The following is a 13897-nucleotide window of genomic DNA, read 5'->3' as shown; positions in this document are numbered from 1 at the left end:
ACAAATGTGCGACTTGATAACACATACCTTCTCTATCCTAAACACTGATATATTTCCAAGACCTAGAAAACAACGCCTAGCACATAGAGTTCAATCTTTTTTTTTGAATGAATGAGCAAATGATTCAATTAACCCCTAAACTAGGTAGCACACAATCTGATTTGAGGACTTGCTTTCAAATATATTGATGTGGTAGCAAACAGTAAAATTACTGGGCAAATGAAGGAAGTGAAATGGATCCTCCTTTATTCTTTTGTCATGCCAAGTAAAAATTATCAGTTACCATTTATCGAGCACCTAAAATGTTAATATGATCATTACATTCCCTTAACTCTGATTTTACAACTATTTATTATTCTAACTGACAGCTAAGGAAAACAGGTCACAGAGCTAGTAAGAGGCGAAGCCAGGTCTATATATTGACTGGTTTCAGAGTCAATATATTTTCTACTTCATCATGCTGTCTCTATCCTACTTTACCCCCTAGCTCCCTGAATAAAGGAGATACTGATACTCACATCTTGAGAATTAAAACGTTATGTCCTACCTCTCCCCTTTTTACATTGGCATATGACTTTGGTACTTATGCAAAATGAAACGTTGATGTGCCATTCTCCTTTCCAAAAAGCTCTGATCCTACCTGAAATGAGAACCCCATGAAGCTCAGTGCTTTTCTATAGTTACTTCTACAGCTGAATTATTGAAAAGACTGTTTTGTTTCTGCGAAAAGTTCCACCTTTCTCTTCCAGAGGTGCATACTATAGTTATAACGGTAGCCCCTTTCTGAGCTCTTAAAAAAATTTCATCTCAATTGAAGAGAAATCTTGGCATTATATACCAGAAGCTTTTTTCTTTTCCCTGGCCCTCAAAGGCATCAGGCAGAAGTAAGGGCACAGTTACAGTGAATTGTTTCTAAACGAGAACAAGGATCGTCTCAAGAGTGCATGCAATAATTTATCACTGGTTGGAGGTGAAAGAACAATATATAAGGCTGTGTGTTACAAAAGAAAATATATAGACACACAAATTCAACAATCTCTACTCCCCCAAAAAATCCCACAAAAGAATGAAATTAGAATTAAAACTTCCTTGGCTCCATCCTCTAATCCCATGCTCCTAACAGTTACAAGTTTTATCCTTCCACATCCCTCCTATGTACAAATACACATACAAAATCTTCATATTTTAAACAAAAGTGTAATCATCATTTATATGTCTTGTAATTTTTTAATTCAAGGATGTATGATGAAATATTTCCATAAAGAAATTCTACTTTATGACTGGGTCATAAGTAAACCAATCCCATACTAGTGGATATTTTGGTTGTTCTCATTTTCCACATTACATACACCACCACAGTGGGCATCTCTGTACCATTACCCCTGCATTTCCGTGAGCATTTCTAGGGGACACGTTTGCAGTGGTGAAACTGCAGAGTTAAAGGAGAGGCCCACTGTAAGTTTTGCTTGTATTGACTAACTGCCCTTCCACCCACTTCCTCCCACGCTTGCAAGCACTGGGTATTATTAATTTTTACAAACTTGATAAGTAAAAAGGCTTTCACTTTTATCTTTACCATGGGATGGAGCACTTTTTCATGTATCTATAAGTCATGCATAAGTCTTTACTCACTCAACTGCTATTCTTTCCTATGTGCCAGGCACTGCATATAAACCATTGAACTGAACAGAAATGACCCCATCCCCCTTCAGGAGATACAGGCAACACATCAGTATGTAAGCACACATGGTGACAAATGCCGAGAGAAAGAAAAAGGGTGTGATGGTGGGGAATAACAAGCAACGAGACAAGGGATCTACTCAGAAATGATGGTCAGGAAAGGCTTCTTGAAGGAGGTGGCATTTAAGCAAAGATTAAAGGAGTGAGTCACGCCAAGCCAGGCTGCGGAAAGCAGGAGGCACAATTACGGACTTAGGGTACAACCACTGCAAAACTGCAGAGGCAGGAAACTACTTGTCATGGTCAAAGAGCAGAAAGGAGATCTGTGGGACATCAGTGTAGCGGAAAAGGGAAAATGGGAATTTTTTTTTTTTCTCAATTGCCCATTTGAGTCTTTCACTCATTTTTCAAATGGGTTTTTAGTATTTTTCTTATTAATTTATAGCAGTTCTTTATGTATGATGGTCATTAGGCCCTTGTTATAATTTGCAACTATTTTCCCCAAGTTGTATTTTTCTTTGAACAGTGCTTACAGTATTTTACCAAACCAAATAATTTATCTGGTCAACCTTGTCAATCTTTCTTTCTAGCTTATAGGCTTTATGTCATACTTAACAAGGCCTCTCTAACCCTAAAATTATAAAAAATAATCTCTTGGTTTATTTGGGAGTTTCATATTTTTTTTCTATATTTAAATCTTTGCTCCATCTGGAATTTATTTTATGTAAGAATGAGGTATGGGTCCACTTTTACATTTCCCTGCTCTTCTCTCAAAAAGCTGTCCATTGGTCCTGAAACCATCAACAGAATAATTTGTTTTCCCTGCCAAACTGAAGCACAAAGCTGTATCCTTCAAGTATAGATTAGTATAGGGCTACAGTCAGATCATACTGGATGGGATTTGGGGAATGAACAAGTGATATGCTGAGCTCTGCACAAATGCGGAATAATGAGAAAAGCGGAGAAGGGGGATGGCAACAATCGAAACACCAATTAACAAATGTTGAGTGTACAACATGTAACTATAAAATTAATACACTGTAAATAACTACTTAATAAACAGAGGAGGCAACAAAATCATTAATGGCATATTTACCTTATATGTGTTTGTTGTTTAGTTAAGACACCCCACATGTCACTAATAATCTGCAAATAGATTTTTAAACATTTTATAACAGCTGTATTGGGAGAAAGAAAATTTCAAATAACGTATCTTCTAAACTTTCAAACTTTTACTTACTTAAAAATACAGAAGTATGGAGATAAGAAGTAATTCAGAAAATAGTAATTACAACAACAAAATCTCACATTTGTACAGTACTCCATCATATCTATGTCCAACCCTGTTCAGATAAGTTTTATTATCCTCATTTTAAAAATGAGCAACAGGCTCAGATTAAATGATCTCCCTAAAGGTGGGCAATAACTAAGAAGGGTCTTGAAACTTGACCTTTTGGCTTCCGATTCACCTTTAAGTGAATTCCACCATGCCCACGTTGTTGGCAATGCCTCTCCTTAATTATAGACACACATAACTGGAGAACTGGCTCAGGGACTGATAAGCACAACTAACTAAACACTGTGCTTTCATATTTAGCAGTCACTGGGAGGTCATCTAATCTGAAATCCTGTCCCCAGTGTGGATGTCCTCTGTGACATTGCCTGATAGGTTTTAATTCAGCCCTTGGAAGAACCACCTAGCTGCTGATTAAACCTATAACACTTTCCTAATCAGTCCAGATCAATGCTGGTCAAAAGCTCTGACTCCTAGAATTGGCCATAATATTAAGGAGCCAAAATGAGTATAATCTTATTTCCAAGTGGTAGCCTTTTAAGTCTTTGAAAAGAATTATCCTCTTTCCATTTAAGTCTTTCTTCTTGACATCAAACATCCCACTTTCTTTGACCCCAATCTAGTCATTTTCATCATCTCTAGCCATCCAGGTTGCTATCTTTTTCATACATTCTGGATTGCCAACATCTAGTATTTTTTTATTACCTAGTGGGTGCCCACCCACATAAAGAAAGCAAAGGAAGCAAAGAGCACAGAGCCTGGCACACAGCAGAAAATGACTAACCATAAACTGACAAGATTTAAAAAGGGCTGTGAGACTACAAAGCTGAATACTATACAACGCCCAATGAGGGGGGGTAAAGGTACAGTCTGATTCTCACTCTTCCCTTGCTTTTTTAACAGACATGATGTAAGGCTGGTAATAACCTCTCTGACCTTCCAATTTTGCATTTGTCAAAATGGAAATAATAATATCTGTGTACCCCACAATGCTGTTGAAGAACCAATTGAAATAAGGTATATGAAATGTTTTGGGAGATTATAAATATATGACGTAAATAATAATTATAGTACAGAATATTCTACAAATATATGACATTGTACTAACACAAAAATAATAGCTACAAATCAGAAAACTTTAAGGGTCTATCATTTTGATTACAGACTAACCCCAATTCATTGTCTTAAAACACCTGTAGTTACAGAGTTCACCAACTCTTAAAAGAAAAAAAGAGGGACTATTACATCACTCTTTACTGAAGATTGGAACTTCCCTGGCCTGATTTATATCTGGACTTAAAATTTCATTATCAAAGTCAACTTGGGAGTCTATTTTATCAAGTTTAGTAATACAGTTAATATTCTATTTTTTCCTTTTGATTAATAATAAACTCTATCCAGAAGTTAATGAATACTGCACAAATGACTTAGAAAGGCATATAAATATTTTAAGGAAATATTACATAAAAGTTAAAAGTGAGTCAGTAATAATTTACATAAGCAAAAACAATTGTATCTGGGTCAATATGGTTCCTCTGACCCTATCGTTCAAAATACATGACTATCAAAACTTGAGCATGCTTTCCCTAGGTCTACTTTATGCTGGCAACCAGCACAACGTTTTTAAGGCTTATAAATGTTCATCAAAGGCTATTAGTAAGAAAATACAGAATGTGTTTCAATAAATCTATATAAAATATTGCATTAGATTAACATGTAGCCTAGTATATGTAACTACTATGAAGAAATAAGAAAATGTTCTATTATGAGAAAGTGCTCTTAAGTGACAGACCTACCTTTCTAATGATTGCAATAAACACGACAAGAACAACTGGAAGCAATAATGTCTTTGTATACCTCAGTGGAGTCTGTAATTCAAAGAGATGTTTCGTTAGAAGAAAGTATTATTTCAAATGAAATTTCAAATCATGATCCAAGTGAATTTTAAAACATGTTAGTAAAGAAACATGAGCATTCACCCATCTAGGGTCCAATCTACCCACTGACTCCCATCGTAAAAATGAAGATGCATTTCCATAGAAACGAACTTCCCCAAAATGTTGAGTTGAAAACACTAACAAATACAGTTCCCAAACACTTGTAAGAGTAAAACATGACTAGAAAGACTACTGCTCACTTTTGCACACTACTTTTCTAACTAGAGAGCATAACTTATTATTCACCTAGGGTCAGCAGAACTCCTTTAAATGGCATGAGCTTTACTGTGCATTTTATCTGGGATAAAAATCATAACCATTATCTCCAGATACACACACGCACACACAATAATGACCAATGTTTATAAGAGGAATAAAAACATTTTTACGTTTTCTTTGGTAACAGATAAAAAACTACAGAAAAGTTTTTTTTACTAAAAAGCCCCACACATTGTAATTCTATACACCTCTCGATAATTTGAGATCACAGTCTTAAACAATCCTGGGCTTGAAATTTCTAAATTGCAATTGATTTGCTTATTACCAACACTTTCCCTCACAAAAATAATCTTACATCATTAAGTAAAATGATGTATGCTTTCCCCAATATGTTTATAAAGAGAAATCTAGCTTCAACCATATTAAAAATGCTGGTACATTTTAATTCAACAAAGTATACAGTAAGTAGCATTTTCTGATTTCCCTCTCCTTAGTCCAATTTTCTCACTATTCTGTATTAGACAAGTAATTTTCATAATTCATTATACAAAATGCATTCTTCATGAGTTAGAAATTCCATTAAAAAGAGAATTTTTATGTTTTCATTTTACTATTTACCTTTATAAACATTTGCATGTTATTTTAAAATAAATATATTTCTATTTTGTAATTTTTAAATTATGTTTTAACCTATACAAAAATCATAACTAAAACTATTTTTTTTGTAGATCTAAACTTTCAAATTTTATTTACTTTCTCGGCCACACTGCATGGCATGCGGGATTTTAGTTCCTCAACCAGGGATCAAACCCAGGCCCCCTGCAGTGGAAGCGCAGAGTCTTAACCACTGGACTGCCAGGGAAGTCCCCTAAAACTATTTTATTATTTTAAAAGTTAAACATTTGCTAATAACAGTTAACAATAAATATAAGAAAAGTAGTAAGATACAGATGTTTACCTTAAAAAGGAAGTATGTCAAAACTGTGTTAAAAGTATTTAACAAAATTTAATAAGGAGTTCAAACAATTTTAACATTATATTCCAGAAGTTTATTTAAAAGGTGTTTTTTAAATATTTCTTTTAAAAAGAAAATCATATTAGCACCAGATTTTCATAGCAACACTTTAGACCAGAAGATAGTAGAGTAATTTATTTAGGATTCTCAAGGAAAGATAGGTGAGCCAAAGATTTTGTATCTAGCCAAACTGACCTTCACACATAAAAGCCACTGATAAAATATTTTGAGCATGTAAAAATTCAGGGATTACTGCTCCCATGAGCCCTTCCTGAGGAATCCACTGGAGAGTAATCTTCACACAGCCAAGAAATGTGTTCTTCGATCCTACAACTCATAGTGTACAATAAAAACAATGACCTACAGAACTACGACAATGACGGGGATATAAAGGTGACAGAAGAGTATGAGAGGTTATACGTGCTGACAATGAAGATACAATGGGACTCTTAAAAACGGGGTAAGAGGGGGAGAGTATATAAGAAGTAAAATAATCTCCCTGATTATAGTATTACAATAAATTAGAAATGGGTGGGAATAGGCATGGGGCAAGAAACGACTAGCTAAGTTCAGTATAACTCTCAGGAGGAAACCGACAGAAGGGACTAAGGTTAATATATACAAGTATTAATATAAAGGAAACAAAATTATAAAACCTCCTCAATGCCAAAAGATACACCAGAGAGAGGGTATGCACAGAACAAATGCAAAGGAATCAAACCACACAGTGAGAGATGTATGCATGTGTGTGTGTGTTCTATTAGAACTGTAAGTTCTTTTATTTTAATATTTCTTGTAATTGTTGATTTTATTCTAAGCATAAAAGTTACATATGCTCATTGTGAAAACTAGAAAATGGAGAAAAAATAAAGGAGACAATGAATTTCACATTTTAATCCGTTATCAGCATTTCCTCCCGGATGGATTGTATGTTCACATCCTTTGCCCATTTCTGCATATGTGGGGGGGGAGGACGGAGGGGGGATGTGTTTTTGGTGCTGGGAAAGGGTGAGAGCCCTTGGCAACCTTTTTTTATTGATTTGAACAAGCTTCTATACTAATTATATTAATCTCTAGTTTCATTTATTATATTTATGGCAAGAATCATCCCAGTTAGTCATTTCCTTTTTAATTTTTATAATATTTAATGTACAGATGTTTTAAGTTACATGCAGACAAATCTATTAATCATTCTCATATATGTTTTGCACTTGTATTATGCTCATTAATAATGAAGTTAATATTCACTGAAATTTTTCTCAAATTAATTTTTCAGGCTTCATTTATATTTAACACATTAACTGAAATGAAGTTTGGTATATAATATGATACAAGGCTTTAACCTGATTCCCCACCCCAATTCAATTTTTCAAATAATATTCATGAAACAATGCATCTTTTATCCATTTATTGATATATTATGTGGTGCTCTCTTCACTTCATACTAAGTACATACACATAAACATAGTTAAGTACCTACACATGGGTCTATCCAGCATTGTCTGTTTTTGGTCATAATGTTCCTGTTTTGGTATCCTTGTACTTTAAATACTATTGCTTTCCATTTTCATATCTAAAAAGCAAAGATCCCCCTCACTGTTGTAACTTTTTTTTTAGTAGCACAATACAATTAAAATATATTATAGAAAATTTAGAAGATGCAAATTACAAAAAAAGTTAATCATTGATGATCTCTCCACCAAAAAAACCACTGTTAGAATTTTGGTCTCTTACACTTTATTCTATGTGTGCTAATTATAGGTCAATAAGATCGGACCATTTTGCTCACCCCATTATACATCTTAAGTGTCTTTCCATATCGGTATGATATCATGTTAAATTGTTCCCTCTTCCCCACTATATGGATGTACCATACAAGAGATGCCCTCTCTGAACTGGCACCGTGCTCTGTCTCTACAGCATCGTCCCTGTGAAGATACCTATGGAGATGAGGAATGGCAGGCTGGACACAGCTTTGCCATTTTCTTCAAATTGACTGAAGGCATCTTATGCCTCAATAAACAATTTCTTCTATCACATAACTGATGGTTCATACTCTCAGGTTGTAACGGCGTGTATGTCCTCAATAATGTTAAAGGATTTCCACTGAGTCCTAATTTCTCTGTTGATGTCTATACTCTACTTCCTTTACCACCTCCTTGAAAGAGTCTTGATCTGCTATAAGCATGCATTTTAAAGCCTTGCAAGATACTTTTCCTTAGTTTCTTTCAGCAGGTTCAACACTATCATTTGTACACTTTTTATCAGCCATTATGTGTCAAAGCCATTTGCCAGAACACAGGAAATGAAGACTGATAGGTCACTGGAGTAAACAGTACATCTGCAGGACATGCTCAACTCAGAATGTCTGGTTGGTAAGAGTCTGCTGTGTGGTGCACTCTCCTCCACTGGTCTGTAATTTAGGACATGGGCTGACCCAGTGGGGATCGGGGAAAATGAATGTGTCAACAGAGGACTGTTGGCCACTTCCATATATATACACACACACAGCTTTGAAGAAAAATGTCTGACAGATAATAAAATAGCATCATAAATCGGGGCCACATGGGTGGTGTGAAAAAAAGACACATATATACACATGTCTGTTGAACCAAACTAGCTCATAAAGTACTGCAAAAAATGGTATTTAATATAAAAGATCTTAAAATATCAAAGTACTTTCCTATGTATCTCCTTTCATCCTCACAATATCTATCTGTAGCATACTACCAGAAACGAGTAAGCTACAACTCAAAGAATGAGAGTCACTTGTTCAAGAACATCAAGTAATATCGCAGACTTCTGTCTCACTATCCACTAAACTACTCTCTGGTTTCCTTCTAAACACCTGAATACAGTTTTAGAAACAAAAATGTTGTTGGAATGAAAAACTTATACTCAATGATATTTCAAAGCAATGAGATCATTCAAACAAACAACCACAAAGTGAGTGGAAACTTAAAAGCTTGAGAGCTTCACTGAACTAATGCTATCCCTAAAAAGAGGCAACTTGAAATGCCTCTGTGTTTACTCATCCTAAAAACTATTGCTAGACTGAATGCATGTTTCTAAATTATCAAAATAAGAAAAGACCATATATTTCAGGAAGCTGTACTAATGTAAATAGGAATATCTTCCTTTAAGCTGCCAGGTTTTCCTTTTCCTTCAAACTGAGATAAGAGCACAGAGGTAAGAATCTGAATAACAGGAGCACCCTTTATGATAAATGAATGGACCAAAACCTAAGGAAAGAAAGGAGAAATCACATCTTACCTCCTTCTCCATAAAATCAAACTCCGCTGCACAGGTATACAATAAAGTGTCAAAATCCTTGTAACTGAAGAATTTTGATGTTAATAAGTTGCCAATATGAGCCTAGTAAGGAGTAAAGGGAGGTACCATTAGATTATGCCGTATATTGTAATAATGCATTTTAATCTTAATAGTACCTAAAAATAGTTTCCACTGCATGACAGAGCTCATTGTTCCCACACCTGGCTACTTCTGGACCCTCCAACTTCACAGTCTCCCTTCTACTGCTGACAAGTGATAGCTCCAACAACACCCTGCCGTCCACGCTCCATCATCAACATTCCAAAGGCTTTTATCCTTGGGTTTTCCCTGCTCAAGGTGTTAAACCTGGTGAAATACACTACACAGTATCCGGTAGGCTTGGTAACACACACAGGCATCTGTCAATCACAAAGGGACAACGTGTGATAGAGTAAAGAAAAGCAAACGTTAATTCAGATTTCTGAAAAGGGGTTGGAAAAGACTTTTTGAAAGAAGTAGAAAATGGGCAGGCCTTGGAATAAAACACACCTTTTGCCTCACAATCAGCATCTGTGTAATTCTTCACATGTCACCAAGTGCTCACACTTATATCACCTAACTTACTTCCCACAAGAAGCCACGTGAGGAAGCTGGAATTGTTTTCATTTAACAAATGAGAAAACATTTGCCAAACTTTCAATTCATTATTGTCTAAAAGAGCCAGAACCATAGGAAAGGGGATAAATTATAACTGAAACACATCATGACTAAAACCCTAAACGATACCTAAATGAAGTAGGGGGTCAGGGAGTGAGTAGGAACTATAAAGGGTGGTGGGATATGCTGAAGAATCTCGAATGCTCTGTCTCCTGGGGAAGAAATGTAACCTGATAAGTTTAAGAAATCAATAGGGAGAGTATATAGGTCTAAAATAGCATACACAAACTACCTATCCACTGAAAAGGAAAATAATCTAAAAAGAAAGTAAAATGTTTGGAAAATCTCAAATAAAATGAAAGAAGTAAGTCCTAATATGATAACTGCCATTAATGTAAAGAGGTTAAATTCACTAACTAAAGGACAGATGCTCAAGTTGGATTTAAGGGGAAAAATTCAATATCATATTGTCTACAAAAGACAAACTTAGAAGTATGCAGAAAGGTTGAAAACAGAAGAAAACAAGATATACCAGATAAAATGAACCAAAGAAATCTGGGTTAGCTACTGTAATGTCTCACAAAACTAAATTCAAACAAAAATATATGAAAAAAGACAACAAAATGACATTATATACTAATAAAACAAACAGCAAAGCAAGGTTATACATATCATGAACATATAATATTTGCAATTAACAGTATAGATTCAAAGTGTATAGAAGAACAACTGAAAAACTCGGTAGGAAGAAAAAGTTGACAGTGTTCATTGGAAATGTTAAATATTTCCCTCTAAAGCAGAAAAAGTAGATAAATGTTAACATAAAATCTGAATAATATTAATAAGTTCACAAACAGAGAATACAAACTTCACAAAAAGAGACTATGTGTTACCCTCAAACATAAGTAAAATTTTTTTTAATGTTCACATCCTATGCCACAATAAATCTCAATGAATTTATATAATGCAAATTATTTTTTTCTAATCATAAATGCAGCAAAATTGGGAAATGGTAACTAGGAATGGCTTTAAAAATCCTTTCAGCTAGAAACTAAATAACATACAACTTATCTTTAGGTTAAAAAGAAAGTCACAAAATAGTTAATTTGTAAGACACACAAAAAAGTACTACTTAGAGGGAAATTTATAGATTTAAAATGCATTTATCAGAAAATAAGAGAGGTGAAAACAAAAGAGCCAAGCACTTTCCCTCAAGCATCAGAAAATGCTACAGAACAATCCCAAAGAAATGAGAAGAAAAGAAACGAGGGTGACAGAATTCAATTACAAAGAGAAATACAACAAAACCAAGGAAGACTTTAAAGAAGTGGTGCTTTGAAAATATTAATATAATAAATAGAAAGTAGAAAAAATAGCAAAAAAATAAAAAGCAGGTCTTTATAGATTAATATAATATTGATTCCAAATCCAAATAAGGAAAATTAAAGAGCATAAAAGACAATTCACATATACGCAAAAAATTTCAATAAGAATTTTTCGCTAACTGAATTCTACAATAACTTTTTAAAAATCTGATGATATATATGAAATGGGTGAGTTTCCTCTAAAGACATAAAACACCAATAGATTCCTACAGAAAGTGGATTTGTAGTAGAAAAATCTCCCATGAACAAAACTCCAGATCCTGAGGGCTTCACTGTCGAATTCTAACAAACCTTTAAGGAAGACCATAATATCAATTCTACATAAATTCTCATTAAAAATATGAGATTGAACACTTCCCAATAATTCTGGAAGCCTGCATTACCTTGAAACTAAAACCAGGCAAAAACACTACAAGAAAATAAAACTACAGACTAATATCCCCATAAATATCAGCAAAAGTCCTTAAAAATATTAGCCAACCAAATCCAGCAATATTTAGAAAAACTAATACATTGTAAACAAGTGAGGTTATCTGAGAAATACAAGGTTGGATCAACACTCAAAAATCAATGAATATGCGGACTTCCAGATATGGCATAGGAAGAAGTTAGTAAATCCCCTCTTTCAATAACAACTATGAAATTGGACAAAACTGTCAAAAACCATATTAGGATCAAGTAATTGATCAAAAGGAAAACAAATGGAGAAACATGCATTCACAAAAAAACTGATGGGAGACTTTCCAGGTGGCGCAGTGGTTAAGAATCCACCTGCCAATGCAGGGAACACGGGTTTGAGCCCTGGTCCGGGGAGATCCCACATGCCGTGGAGCAACGCCATAACGACTGAGCCTGCCCTCTAGAGCCTGTAAACCACAACCACTGAGTCCATGTGCCACAACTACTGAGCCCGCATGCTGCAACTACTGAAGTCCACGTGCCTAGAGCCCGTGCTCAGCAACAAGAGAAGCCACCACGAGAAGCCCGCACACCACAACAAAGAGTAGTCCCTGCTTGCCACAACTAGAGAAAGCCCACGCACAGCAACGAAGACCCAACGCAGCCAAAAAAACCAAAAAAAACTGATGAGCTCTGTGTGGAAATAGTGGGAGTCTGTGGCATTGTTGCTTTGGCTGCTCCCACCCACCATTACATCACCTCTGCTTCCCCCAGCTTGGTCAGCCCAACGGTCCTACCCGGGTGGGGTTGGCCATGAAAAGCAGAACCTTTGTTACTGCAAGGAGCTGACTTGTTTGGGGCAGAGAGCAAAAAATCTATACACCATCATTAAAAGCAGCAAACTCAGGAGGAAATGAAAGGCGGAAGTTCACAGCTCTGCCAGCTTAGGGTTACAGTACTCGTTTGGTGAACAGTAGACTGGCAGACTAGCTAGACATTTTACAGAGATTCTGAAAAGGAGACAACCAATGAGGGGAGACAAGTTCTCACATCCCTGGTGCACTGGAAAGTTGTCCACAGACGCTGAGGGATCCAAGAGAGCCCAAGCTCTCTACAAATCTATGACTGACTGGGAGGTGGTATGCTTATTCATGGGAGATCCAAGAAGGTGGGCATGGCAGAAAGGAAAAGATGAGACAAACTTCCTGTTCAGATGAGTTAACATAGTAGGTCTGAAGGGGATCCTTTGAAAAACCTGCTTGCAAGGTTTACCCTTAGCTGGCATCAGGGAACTTGAATTCTGGAAGGCTCCCATCACCCTAAATGATAATAGTGGCTTATACTGAACACCTACATTCTTTCTGGGAGTTTGGAATTTTGAAAACGTGCTAGGCAGAGAATGCCTATGTTACCAGCCCCCAATAAAAACCTTGGGGCACTTAGTACTGAGCTTCCCTGGTATACAACATCAGGATTTTACCATGAAAAATGTTGGTAGGAGCAAGGATGGGAATCCAGGATAGACCGAGAAATGCCTCACTGGGCTCCTAAAGGACAGAGAGTGTGTGTCTAATTAACAGAGAAGGGTGGGTGGAAATGCTTCTCAAGAGCCGTGTGGCCTTGTCATTCTCTTCCTTTGACCAATGTTAAAATTAAGAATTTAGGGGCTTCCCTGGTGGCGCAGTGGTTAGGAATCCGCCTGCCAATGCAGGGGACACGGGTTCGTGCCCCGCTCCGGGAAGATCCCACATGCCGCGGAGCGGCTAGGCCCGTGAGCCACAACTACTGAGCCTGCGCGTCTGGAGCCTGTGCTCCGCAACAAGAGAGGCCGCGACAGTGAGAGGCCCGCGCACCGCGATGAAGAGTGGCCCCCACTTGCCGCAACTAGAGAAAGCCCTCGCACAGAAACGGAGACCCAACACAGCCAAAATAAATAAATAAATAAATTTAAAATTAAGAATTTATGAGCTGATGTCCTTGATCAATGTTACAGATTTCTAGAAATACTAAAGCTGCAACTAACTTATTTCTGATTTGG

General features: G+C 36.2%; 1 protein-coding gene across 2 annotated transcripts in view; it reads right to left on the bottom strand.

Moving 5' to 3' along the window:
• The window catches only part of DPY19L1 (dpy-19 like C-mannosyltransferase 1), a 96693-nt gene that overhangs the window by 15278 nt on the left and 67518 nt on the right, over positions 1–13897 (bottom strand). For both annotated transcript variants that reach the window (XM_059933620.1, XM_059933621.1), the window contains exons 14-16: positions 9419–9520; positions 4771–4842; positions 2777–2826 (exon numbers count right to left, since the gene is read on the bottom strand). In XM_059933620.1, the coding sequence (XP_059789603.1) occupies positions 2777–2826; positions 4771–4842; positions 9419–9520 (224 nt within the window). The remainder of the gene's footprint in view (positions 1–2776; positions 2827–4770; positions 4843–9418; positions 9521–13897) is intronic.

This window comes from Balaenoptera ricei, chromosome 9 (genome assembly GCF_028023285.1).
Source record: "Balaenoptera ricei isolate mBalRic1 chromosome 9, mBalRic1.hap2, whole genome shotgun sequence".
Classification (NCBI taxonomy): Eukaryota; Metazoa; Chordata; class Mammalia; order Artiodactyla; family Balaenopteridae; genus Balaenoptera; species Balaenoptera ricei.
The sequence above is the reverse complement of the archived record's forward strand: the minus strand, read 5'-3'. Positions and strand labels throughout refer to the sequence as shown.